This window comes from Leptinotarsa decemlineata, unplaced genomic scaffold, assembly GCF_025532065.1.
Source record: "Leptinotarsa decemlineata unplaced genomic scaffold, Ldec_3_MD MMD2_tig00026340_RagTag_RagTag, whole genome shotgun sequence".
Lineage (NCBI taxonomy): Eukaryota > Metazoa > Arthropoda > Insecta > Coleoptera > Chrysomelidae > Leptinotarsa > Leptinotarsa decemlineata.
The window spans coordinates 969,896-982,710 of NW_027412694.1; the positions used below are offsets into that span (position 1 = coordinate 969,896).

Genomic DNA, 12,815 nt, shown 5'->3' on the forward strand with positions numbered 1-12,815 from the left:
TAGAATATGTATCACAACGCAAACAACGTTGCAGCGGAGCTGGAACGGCAGCACAGGTACCACAAATATTCCTACAAATACCTATATTATTCAATATTATAGGTTCGGAACACTTCAGACACTGTAACTGTTGTTGACGATAATCTGATTTTCTTCGCTTCGGTGGATGAGATGGAGGCGATTGTTGAATCAACGACACACAATCACTACACATACCAGTACATGGATTAATTCCTTCCTTAGGTCTACTTATTTGGCAAAAGTAGCACACAATAGCCCCTGCAATCATCATTGGGTAGACACACAATTTTGGTTTTTCATTCCACTCTTTTTGGTTCTATTATCCTAACATTTGGATTAATGTCCAGTCCTGGATATCCCAGTCCATCTGATGACTTGAGTTCATGTTTTTTCTTCAAAACTACAACTCTCTGTTCCAAAGCGTCATATTTTTTCATTGTAGACGCTGTTATGTCAGACATTTTCATTTCTACATCACTTTTAAGATCAACATATTTACGAGTCAAAGTTATCCGAGCCTCTGCAATTTTATCATCGAATGCTTGACGTGCATCGCGAGCAACATTACCAATTGTCGATTTTATTGCAGCTTGTAGGGCTCTTTTGTTCCATTAATTTCTCCCTCAAGATATGATACAGTTACACACTTTTGTCAATTGGTTCGCTTGTATTTTTCAATATTTTTCTTTGCATGTCATAATGACCATCTTTTGTTAATTTAAGTCCATTCCCGGGAGGACCTCGAATGACATTACCACCCAATTTTCTTTTTCTACCAAACTTATTTATCGTTTTAGACATTGTGCACCCTACGATGATTCTTTTCAAACTGATATTTCTTCCATTTACATTATGCTATATACTTCGCAGTAATTGGTTAGGAAAAATATAAGTAGAACAAATAACTTTTTTTATTATTTTTATATTCATCAAAGTAACTTGGCAAAAGTGATACTTCAATGTAAAAAAATTACAATGGAATAATCACAAATAATGAATATTCCGGTTTGAAGGAAAAAGCAACAACACTTCGAATGATAATTCAGTTATTCATCTCAACAGTCAACAAATTAATTAGTTGATCTAAGGCACTCTCTTGAGAAAAAGAATGAACGATTTCAGACACCCAACGAATGATGTCATTAGCATCATTTCGATAAAACTCTATATCGCTATGACCCCATGGAAGACTTCGAGTGGTATTCGGAATGATGAATCTTTTGTCGTCGTGATATGATAATGCGACTTCATTTTTAAATTCAGTGTAAATATCATGCAATATGCTTCTGAATGTGTTCAGCTTCCTGCATATCATACCTCCTCCTTCGATTATTTTTTCATAGTCCTCACATGTCAATTCATTCTTTATAACAGATCGTTCTTGGGGATGATGTATATCCACTTCCAATACATATCCATAAGGACTATCAACGTCCACATCCATTATATCAAGATTGAGAAATTCACGAGGTGTTAACCATGAAAATTCACTTGTTGGTAATGATTGTGACATGCTGTGACCATATAGATTTGTTGCATCCAAATATGAAATGAATGAAGATGGTTCATTTGGATTATAATTCGGTAAAAATTTATTGTTTGCTTTATGTTTTCTTTCACTACATTGACTGATTCCACCACGAATACCTTTTTGAAGGAAGTGAACCATGTCAATGTCAGTTAATAATTCCAATTCAATATTAGTATATTTCAACATGGCATCCCATGATAATCCTGGTGCGGTGAAGTATTGTGCCGGGTCCAATTCATATTTATCAACAGATATATTTCTGAAGTTTTCAAAAATGTCACATAATAGTAACACATCTGACTTCAAATATAAATCAGAGTATTCACCCAAATTCTGACATTCGAACAAATTCCAAACAAGTTGAGCTCTCCCATAATCATTATCTGATATATGTTCACAATTGAGTTTATCATAAAATTGATTTTTGGTTGGAAGTATTGGATGATTCAGTTTGTCGATGTCATCAACAAAACTATAGGAAAATGCACCTTTCTTTCTCATTAAATTGAAATTTTCAATTTGTGGGAAATGGTTGCGCATCTCGATACACTGATCAGATGTTAAATTGGCTCCTAAATTCTCCAAAGAACTAAGCATGAATCCGAAACTATCAATGAATCTCATTTTCTTCACCCTACCATCTTTATCCGTATAGGAATGTGTATAGAGATGTTTTGTGAAAGATATATATTTCTCATTAGTTTGTGGGATGACATCCACTTCATCTTTGTTTTTATACAATTCCTTTATGAATAAGTGACACACATATCCACTCAGATTGTGAAAAATGATAGGAATGAAATTTAGTAATTTAAAATTCAAATTACATGATGAATCAGCAGGAGTGGACGTTTTTTTTCCTGTAAGCTGACAATGATCCCTCACTTTAACTTCACCAATATTGAATTGTTTAGAACAAATGCCACAATTTGTAGCAGAAGCAAACTGTTTCTCTCCCTCAGGGGTTTGTGCATCCATAGAAATAGGAAACCTGAGATGATTTTCATAAATATTTTTCAAATCATCTTCAATTTTGCTGACGAATTCCTGGGCTGCATCCACACCCCTAAACGATACAAGTTTTGACAAATCGTAATTGTATGAATATTCAATCAAATAAGCAAATGAATAAGACTCATGTTTGAATGTCTTGATCGAGTACGAGTATTCAGGATTCGGTTTAGTGGTTTGAATCGGCTTCAGTAATGATTCAAAATCGGCATACACTACAAAAGGTACCTTCATTTGTTTCTCGAAGTTTTCAAACGTTAGTATATTTTCAGGTACCATTTTCCCATATTTATTTACTTTGAAATTGGTTGATGGTGTTGTAGCACTCAAGTGATTATAATCATCTATTTCATGACGTAATAGTAATTGCTCATTAGAAAAATATAATAAACATCCATCACAAAAATATTTCTTATTTTCATGAGCCGATAATTGGCTTGAAACTAATCTTGAAAGATCTTTGATCCAACAATAGTGACTATTACCGAAATCATCTGTGATAAGTAACAAATTGACATGTCTCCTAAGACCTCTCTGAGAGTAAAGCAATGGACCAATTATTTCATACATTATTTTACCCTTCTCGAATTTACTTTCTAAACCGTACACATCAACTGAAATATTAATGTTGCCCTCAAATTCCACAATATCCTTCTTATTTACCGGAAAATTCATACCTGTTACATCTATGACAGTATTGTAATGTGGATATGATGAAACTTCTGACGTTCTATCGATTGCAGGATGTAGTGCCGAAGTGATAGCCCATGCAAAATAATGCTGATCTTCATTACGGACATTAACCACGGTCTTCCTACACTCGATACATTCAGGTAGCTTCAAATATGAACATCCACTGAGTGGGCTATATTTATTGATGTTCACCTCCAGAAACATGATTTTTCCACAAGTCCAACCTTAAATACAATTCAAAATTACTGACACATCCAATTAAAACTTGGTAGAGATGCTTACCTGAATCACGTTCCTGGAATTCTGTAGTTTGAGCGATAATTCCATTTCGAAATCCATCAAATAAGGAATTCAAATCAGTAGATTGGTCAACTGTCCTATTCTGAGAGTTAAATGATCTGGTTTCCTTCAGGTCTTGCGTTTGCAGAATATAACTCCCAAATACTTCTATATTCACTTTGATTATTTTGTGAATCCTGATAGCTGATTCCAATAATTCAATAACTTTCTGCCTGATTTCGTTAAAAAATGACATGTAATCGGTGGAAACTATGGAACTCTGCACCCTGTATGTAGCAATCCGACGCTTGAAGGCACTCTTTATAATTTGAACACCATCACTGAGTTGTACACATGCATTATTCTTATGTTGCAGACTTCTATTGTGAGAATTCACTTGAATCAATAGAAGCGTCACATTACAACAATTACTTGTGTACATAGGTGTTGCAGCGTCATCTAATCTCACTCGTTCAACTGATGGATCTCCTTGGCAAATCTGGAACTGATGACGACGAAGGTTGTCACTACGAGTAAAAGATTTACCACATTCACAAGAATACATTTTCTATGATATATTCTCACTAACTCACTCGATGAAAACTGACAAAACCAACACTCGCTCGCTTCTTAAATAGCACAGTCCTCGCCACCTGCGTGTTACCATCGAGAGCGAGGGTAGAGTCATGCTTTACGTCATACCCATCACCACATCGAGTGAGGTGAGGGCAGACCGATGAATACGCATCACTCAGCCACACGTTGTGGAGTGAAAATCTTGCTTTCTTACCGTTGAACGGTTGTTGCTGTGACGTCACACCACTACTTGGTGGGCTCACACCGATGGAACATTCATTACTTGGAGGATCTTCGAAGTATGCAGACGTATGTTTGTACATAGACAAGCACATGATGGAACCCTGTACCGTTCATTCTCTCTCACACACACACACACAATCTCATATGAAAAAAAAATCTGCACCAGACACTTCAAGGTCACATCGCCTTGACTTCACTAAACAACAAAGAAGCAATTTATACGTCATAGTGGTGAGGGGAGACTTAGAACCGGAAAAAAAAAATCCTGAACGATTCATGCACCAGACACGTCAATGTCACATCGCCTTGACTTCACTAAACAACAACAACAAAAAAAGCAATTAATACGTCATAGTGGTAGGGGGAGGCTTAGAACCGGCTCAAATCTCCTACTGATTCTATGTGATGAATTTGGCCGATACTTGATAAAACTTCATAACTAACGTATACAAAAAACACTTCATTGTGAGATTTTCCCTAAACAATTTAAAAAAAATGTTTTCGTAAAATTGTTTAGTAAAAAACGTTTTTGTGGAATTGTTTAGTGAAAATCTCGCAATAAAGTGTTTTTCGAATACGTTAGATATGTTATTCTATAAGTCATCGAAAACCTATTGAGAGAACGATTGAAATCTATATGAATATCACATGTATTCAATTCTTTGATTATTTTTTTTCAGTTATAACACTGTTTCCTGCAGTGCCATTTGATACTGCATGGTATGTAGGTGATGTTTGATACCATTTTGTATAAAATAACATTCAAATTCATCTGAAACTAATTGAAGACTCATTGTCTGACACAAGTATTTTTGTTAAGCCTAAATGAGCAAAAATTTGTCTCAACCTATCGACAGTGTATTTTGTGGTAATACTGTACATGACAAAATCTTCTAATCACTTTGAAAAATCATTCAACACAATAAGACAGTATTCACCTCTCAACGGACTGAAAAATTCGATATGAATTTTTTCCAATACCTCTTCAGGTATTGGACAAGTGTGTAACATTTCTTTATTGAGATTTTTTTGAACTGACCGACAAATGGTACATGACTCACAGATGTTTTCAATATCTTTGTTAAGACTACGCCACCAAACATATTACTTTAATAATGACTTAATTTTCACAATACCCATGTGACTAATATGCAACATACCTTAAATTGTTTTTTGTAAATGTTCTGAAACGATGACACAATGTCCCTGCATTGATACGCTGTTTTCATGTGATAATTCCTATTGTCTTCTGAAATATGGTTTTAAATTGACATCATTCATTTCTTTGGGCCATCCGGACGTCGTGAATATATAAACTTTATATAAAATTTTATCTCTTTGCAAATGCTCCTCTATTTTTGGATTAATATCGTGATATCATTTCGTTGATGTCTTCAGTTATTTCCATGTCAGCTTCTTTCAACTGTGACCTAGACAAAAAATCGGTCATATTTTTGCTAGATTGCACATAATCTATATCAAAATTGGGACCGCTCAGAAAAAAAAGCATATTTTTTATAGAGGTTATATTAAAAAAAAATATATATAACCCCTTCAATTTTTATAGTCTATTTGCAGCCATAACAGAAATTTTTTTTTTGGACTAAATATTTATCGCCTTATTATCTTTTACTGAAATGAATTCGTATCCATACAAAAATTGATGATGTTGTTCTACTCTAAAAATTATGCTATATGCTGCTTTGTCTATTCGACTCCATTTCTTTTGATGGTTATTGAAAGTTTTTTTGGAGGCCAAACAAAAAGGGCTCTCCACTCCATTATCGAAGATATGTGAAAGAACGGCCCCAACTCTATATTCTGAAGCGTCCACCGTCAATTTTATGAAAGTTCAGGATTAAAATGAACTAGAAAATTATTGAACTGTAATATATCTTCAACTTCTCTGAATGGATTTGGACAGTTTTTTGTCCAATGTCATTCAGTTTTTTTTTATTTAAGTTATAAACCGGTGTGAATGTGTGGATGTATTAGGGATGGAACCATTATATTAGTTTATTGCTCCTATAAATGTGATGTATTCTGAGGCCTAGGTATGTTTTTAATCGCTTCTAATCCTTATGTGGATTCATTTGAACCGTTTTACCTAATATTAAAGCCTAAATCGAGAAGTTGTATCTGTTGACACGCAGAGACTAAAACAGTTTTTGAGAACTATTGTCCCCATTCTATTTCGCATGTAAATCGTCAATTCTAGGAATTAGATATCCATCTTCAATCAAAAATGGATTGAAAGTTATTTTATAATCCCCGCAAATACTTACTGAACCATATTTTTTCATTACGGTTACGATAGAAGTTCCCAATGGACTATGTTCTGTAGGAGTAAGTATATTCATTGCAACTAATCTGTCACACTGTCTCTCTACTTTTTTTTGAGAGCATATGGTAGTGGCATTGCCTTACAAAATTTCGGTACGAGACTAAATTTATATTTATTGAAAAATCCAATGTCATCAGAAAATTCTCCCGGAAATTTTAATTTCAACTCGTTAATAAACGTGTTTTCATCTGATATGTGGTTCATTGCCTGTATTATTGCCCATATCAAAAGCTTGAATGAAATTTCGTTCTTATATAGGTAACACGAAACTTCAACATTTTTATTTTACAATTGTATTAGGCTTCTATTTCAATCTGTTCAAGTGGAGATATTTTTTCCCAAAAAATTTATCAAGGTTATATCAGTAGGTTCCAAAAAAATATTTTTAGGATATTTCTCGTAAGCACGATACAGCATCCCCTGAATTTTAATTCTAAATCAAACAACTTATTATTTAAACAAACTTCATTATTTAAAGGTTTGGATATATTCGATTTCAAAGTGTACATAGAATATTCTTTGTCAATATCGAACTTTTCATCCATTTTTTTTAACTGAATTATTATTTTCATTTTTATTTCTACAGTTTGAAGTGATGTGGGTTTTTGTACGACAAAAACTACAGTATTCTTTCAATTATGATTGTTTTTAGTTTCGAAAAGAACATTTGCTTTCTGGATGTTTTCCCCTACCACAAATAGAACAACTCTCAACACCTCCTCGGCGACTTGATCCTGCTGGGCCTGGTACGACAGCGCTGGAGCGCACGCTTGCTCCTTTATATTGTTTACCTCGGCCTTGATGAATATCTTGCAATCGGTAGAATTCCTGCAGTTCCTGCTTCACAAAAAATTATGATGACTCGGTGTCTTGACTATTCATCGTACTTTCGGCCACTATGGCCAAGATGACAGCATTTTCAAAGGTGGTAGATACGTCATACTTAACATTTTGTCCATAATCTTTCCTGGACTCAACCCAGAACTCACAACAATAATTTCCAGCTTATTACCAAATTCACCCTTTCCACTCGGACTGCGTAACTTTACTACCCAATCATGAATATTTCCATTTGCTGATTTTTAACTGCATAATATTCACATCGTTCAGCAAATACAATAATTTTTCTGCAGTCATAGTCATTTAAAAACTTCACAAGGTCATTGTAGCTTTTTTCTTGTGGTTTATTTGGCAACATAAATTTTGCGGAAGAATAATACATTCAACAAAATAACATGTTTTATGCTGGAATATGTTGAACTCTTCGCTACAAAGAACTGTTCCAGACGATTCAGATGCACTGTCCGATCGTGGATTTTTGGGTCGAATTCGAGTTGTGAACCAACAGTCGAGGTCGCCATTTTCGTACACTCGCGCACTGTTTACTCAGTTGTAATTTACTCTTGATTGATCATAAATTTTCCAGTTCATTCTTCAACTTCTGGTTCTTTGATTATCCTCGTCGCCACTTCTGTAATGTCTAGGGTTCCAACAGTGAAATGTCTTTTTTGGTTATTGCTTCATTTCCAAAAGCAGACAATACAATCCAATACAACACTTATGATTCTGCAAATGGAACTAAGAAAGGAGTAGGAATGGCCCAAATGCTTCTCTCCTCTACACTGATACACTCATTCTCAAAATTTTCACTGATATTTTTTTGTTGGAAATCTGTTTGCTATGACTATAACTGAGCCAATATTGGGAAAGATGAACACGAATTTCCTGATGATCAAAATTATCAGTTTCATGGTACCGGCACAAAAGCATATCATGTCAAATCCGTTGGGGATGAAAATCCTTCAGGGATGAATTGAAGAAGGCAAAAATAATGAAGAAGTTGGTGATACAGAATCAAATGCCACTTAATGATCACGGGAAAATATTCGAATCGGGTGATGCTATATTTCGTAAGATGAGCACTTTTCGTGAGTTATATGTTTGTATACTCTAATGTATAAAAAAATTGGGTTATCATACAATGATGATAACCGATTCCTGCAACATCAGAGGACTCAATTCAAATAAAAACCCAGTGCACTAACATATGCAAATAAATAGTCCTTATATTCTTGCACTCACAGAAACCAAAGTCAGTGGTTCAACAAATGCCGTCAAGTTTCTCTATCCCGACTATGATTTCCACTCCTGATTCAGACATAACTTTGGAAAAAAAATGTATTTTGAAGAGACCTTTGCTGTCAACGGAAAGAAATGCTGAAACACTTAAACTTTGATGTTATGTGTAATAAATGTTAGGAAACGATTATAGCTGCGCAAAGTTTGGCATTACAGATTTGCTAAGTGTGAGGATCTGCAAGACTAATCCCAAAATTTCCCCTGACCAGTATTTGTTTATTCTTTCATGATCCATCAACTCGTGCTTTCCAAGTCACGATGTCCATTGATGCATATATTACGTTTTTAATGGAACGAACTTCTAACGACAAACCTTGGTTCAACAAAGATTGATTGCGAACAAGCTGTCGCCTCCAAAATTATTGCCTACCGGCAATGACGCCAAAATCTCAGTAACGACAATCGAACTAGGTTTGTTGGTGCTCTCGACAGATTCAAACTTGATATAAATGAAAGCAAAGAACTTCACAATCAGATGATTAGGGATAAAATTCTAGCTGGACCTATTATTCAAAACTTCACAAAATCCACAGTTTCACCACTAACACAAACGGATGGTTCAACGGATGCAACGGATGCAACAACAGCCAAAGGAAAAGCAAATCTACTAGCTCATTAATTTGCGTTCCACTTCACAGGTAATTTTCTGAGAAAGGCACTATCCACCATTCCCGCACTAGAATGCATAAAGCCGAAAATTACTATTCGACAACATCTAGTAAGGCGAATTTTGATGAAGCTCAATATCAATAAGGCATCTGGTCCTGATGAAGTGCCCGTCATAGAACATAGAAAGTACGTCAATGAACTCGCACCAGTATTTTGCAGACTTTTCAACCTATATTGCAAGGAAGGGGTTTTCCATTCTTGTTGGAAGATTGCACGCGTTCAGCCTTTTCCCGAAAAGGGCAAGAAAAATCGTCCGAATAACTATAGACCATTCGCTCTGTTTCAGTGATATCAAAAATCATGAAGGAAGCCATAACCAAGTAAAATATTTGGTACGCTTCATAATCTTGAGCGACCATCAATATACCTTTCGGAAACAAAGATCAACAGGCGACCTTCTATCGTATGTCACCCAAATAAATATTGACACTCAATCTTTAAAAGACATATGTGATAAACATCTACTCAAAATAAATCCTCAAAAGTCATGTGATATTTCGTTCTGCAATGACAATGTCACGAATGATATATCTCATAATATTATACACAATACCTTTTAGTGAGAATGCAAAGAACTTGGGTTTGATACTAGATCAAAAATTGAGATTCAAAGAACAGGTTAATATTATGTTGAAAAGAAGTTACACCAGCTTGAAGATGATTTACCCACATAGACACTATTTAAGCCAAGATGTAAAAAAATGCTGTGTGATTCATTATTGCTTTCCCAATTCAACTATTGTGATATTGTATATGGGCCATGTTTGAATGGCATGGATAGTCAGCGTATCCAGAAAATCCAGAACTGCTGTTTGAGACTTATTTTTGGCATAAAAAGCAAGCAGAGGATTTCCCATAAAATTAAAGAAATTGAATAGCTCAATATGTCCAACAGGCGTAAATTACATATTCTTTGATGCTTCTACAAACTTTTTAAATACAAACAACCCAACTATCTCCATGATAAAGTCATATATAGAAAAGACACACATGATAGAAATACTCGACAAACTTTTTTTATCACCATTCCTCGACATAGAAAGGAAATTTTCAAACGTAGTTTTTCATATAATATTGCTAGTTACATGAATACGTATAAGATAACCGACTACACTAGGTCGTGTTTCTCTTTCAAAAAAGCCGTGATTATGTTTGCGTGAACTACGAAAATTAAATATAATTGAAAATATCTCCTAACTCAGAGCAAAAAAACTAAAATCCTCACAGCGTCGTCATGCAACCTTGGCGGTTTCATGACCTAAAGGTATCTCTGTCCTCACAAGTGAAAATAAATTATAAAAAGGGTTTTTATCTTTTCTCTCTCTCTTTTATCTTTTTTTTTTCTTGCTTTTCTCTAGTCTTCTTCTTCTTCATGTTTACTGGTACTAGTCAGTAAGTATATCTTAGTTTTAAGTTTAGTTTGTAGTAAGGGTCTGAGTGGAAGACCAGTTTCTCCCTTCCTGGTGTTGAAAGAAAACTGAACTCTCACCTTTTATTCACGTATTTTTTTTTAAATTGAAATTTAATATTGATTGTTAATTTTTGTTGAATAATAAACGTATTATTATTTTTTTTTTCACCGTAGTGTGCGCTGGTCAGGCCCTATCCCCGAAGTCCCGATACATTCGGGAGGGCGCGCCAGCATAATCAACCAATGACCACTCCCCACACCGTGAGGTAAGTGATCATTGGGTCCGAGAATCATGTGCCCTGAGCAAACGCAGTGAGCCAAGAATGACAGCCTTCTGCATCTGTGCGGCTAAGAATTCTGCCTTAGTGCGGCAAGCCGGTATGATTTTGAGATTCGAGAGTAGAGAAGACATCATTCCACCAAGGGCTCCAACAATCAGAACGACCATCTTGACAGAGTGATCTGGATAGAGTCTGCGGAGTTCGAAGAGAAAATCTCGATATTTTATCCGTTTTTCCTCCTCCTTATTATTATTATTATTATTATTATTATATTTGGAATAACGCAATCGAAAAACCTGAGGAGTCAGGTGCTGTTGCGTTTGATATATCTAAGGCCTTTGACCGTGTGTGACATGAAGGTTTGCTGGCCAAATTTCGATGTTATGACTTGTCGGATCATTTTTTTGTGTGGCTCTCCAGCTTCCTGAAAGAGCGTTTTCTGCAAGTGGCCGTCGATGGATATCTTTCGAATATTTCCACCTATAACGCTGCTGTTCTCCAGAGATTTTGTCACCAACCTCCTTTTTATGGTATAACAACTGCTAATTGGAAAAAGCAAGAATCCAATGAATTGCTTCGCTGACGACAGCACACTTGTCTCGTCATTCCATTTGGATTCCAGGATATAGGCTGCGAATGCACATCTTTACCGGCATTAGGAGGCTACATATCTTATTGAGAATTTTGAGGTGATTTCAAGTTGATGTGAAAGTAAGTAGGTTCAATGCAATGCCACGAAAACCCAGGCATCCGGATATAATAATATCAACAACAACAATTTGTCTTGGAATAATCGAGTCGTGGAATGCAACGGCTGCTTTTCAAAAGCATGGAACATTGTTTCGAACCAGAAATCTCTACATATCTCGTCAACTATTGATGCTTCATAAATCTCAGATCAGATCTTTCATTTGCAGAACTGCGTTCATGTGGAATAAACTTTCTGATAACATTTTTCCAAAAGAATTCAATCTCCCGCAATTCAAGTCCAACGTGAATTGCTACTGTTGCATAGGCACCGCTCTTAGAGGGTCTTAGGAATTTTTCTGTAATGCTTGTGTTCTGTTCTTGGAAAAGGAGAGTGTTATAGTCATTGGATTATCGTGGCCGGTGTGTCAAGCCATGCGCTTACTCCAAAGTGATAAAAGACGATCAACCACCTCTTACAATTTATTCCAATAAGCATAATCGATATGTTTTTTTCGTTTATATTTTTTGGGATGTCAGTTTCATCATACCGAAACCCTCTTCAGTAGAGTATGCAGCAAGTTCTCATTGGATAATGGCGGTCGGAATATTTCTTCCAATTATTCGATTGGAAACCATGTTTCCTCTTTATGCCACCTCTGTTAATCTAAGTTAACATCATGAACATCCATGTCAGAACTGGATATAATACCTGGAGGCACTCTCATTAATATCAATTTATATAGTTTTGGAGTACCCTAATAAACAGCGACACTCCTACCGCCTTTCTTGAATAAGGTTGTCTCATCGATAAACTCTACATCAGCCACTCCCATTTGTTGTTCTCCCGTTTCACATTTGATGCGAATCCCGAAGACGGTATCGTATGAGGAATTTACTGATAGTAAATTTTATATGTGCTTCTGCAAT

The 12,815-nt window shown here is 35.5% G+C and overlaps 2 protein-coding genes across 11 annotated transcripts in view; one reads left to right on the forward strand and one right to left on the reverse strand.

Annotated features, from left to right (window-relative positions):
* The window catches only part of LOC111503553 (uncharacterized), a 290,692-nt gene that overhangs the window by 135,826 nt on the left and 142,051 nt on the right, over nucleotides 1–12,815 (reverse strand). For 4 of the 8 annotated variants that reach the window (XM_074183491.1, XM_074183490.1, XM_074183489.1 and 1 more), the window contains exons 2-5: nucleotides 5,515–5,784; nucleotides 3,641–4,040; nucleotides 3,539–3,586; nucleotides 3,241–3,480 (exon numbers count right to left, since the gene is read on the reverse strand). In XM_074183491.1, coding sequence (XP_074039592.1) covers nucleotides 3,241–3,480; nucleotides 3,539–3,586; nucleotides 3,641–4,040; nucleotides 5,515–5,583 — 757 coding nt within the window. In that variant the 5' untranslated portion in view covers nucleotides 5,584–5,784. Of the gene's footprint in view, nucleotides 1–1,063; nucleotides 3,481–3,538; nucleotides 3,587–3,640; nucleotides 4,041–5,514; nucleotides 5,785–12,815 lie in introns of those variants that run through there. The other 4 variants (XM_074183486.1, XM_074183485.1, XM_074183484.1 and 1 more) reach the window with 2 other exon arrangements.
* The window catches only part of LOC111511503 (uncharacterized), a 246,865-nt gene that overhangs the window by 34,826 nt on the left and 199,224 nt on the right, over nucleotides 1–12,815 (forward strand). The gene's annotated exons all lie outside the window — the stretch shown is intronic.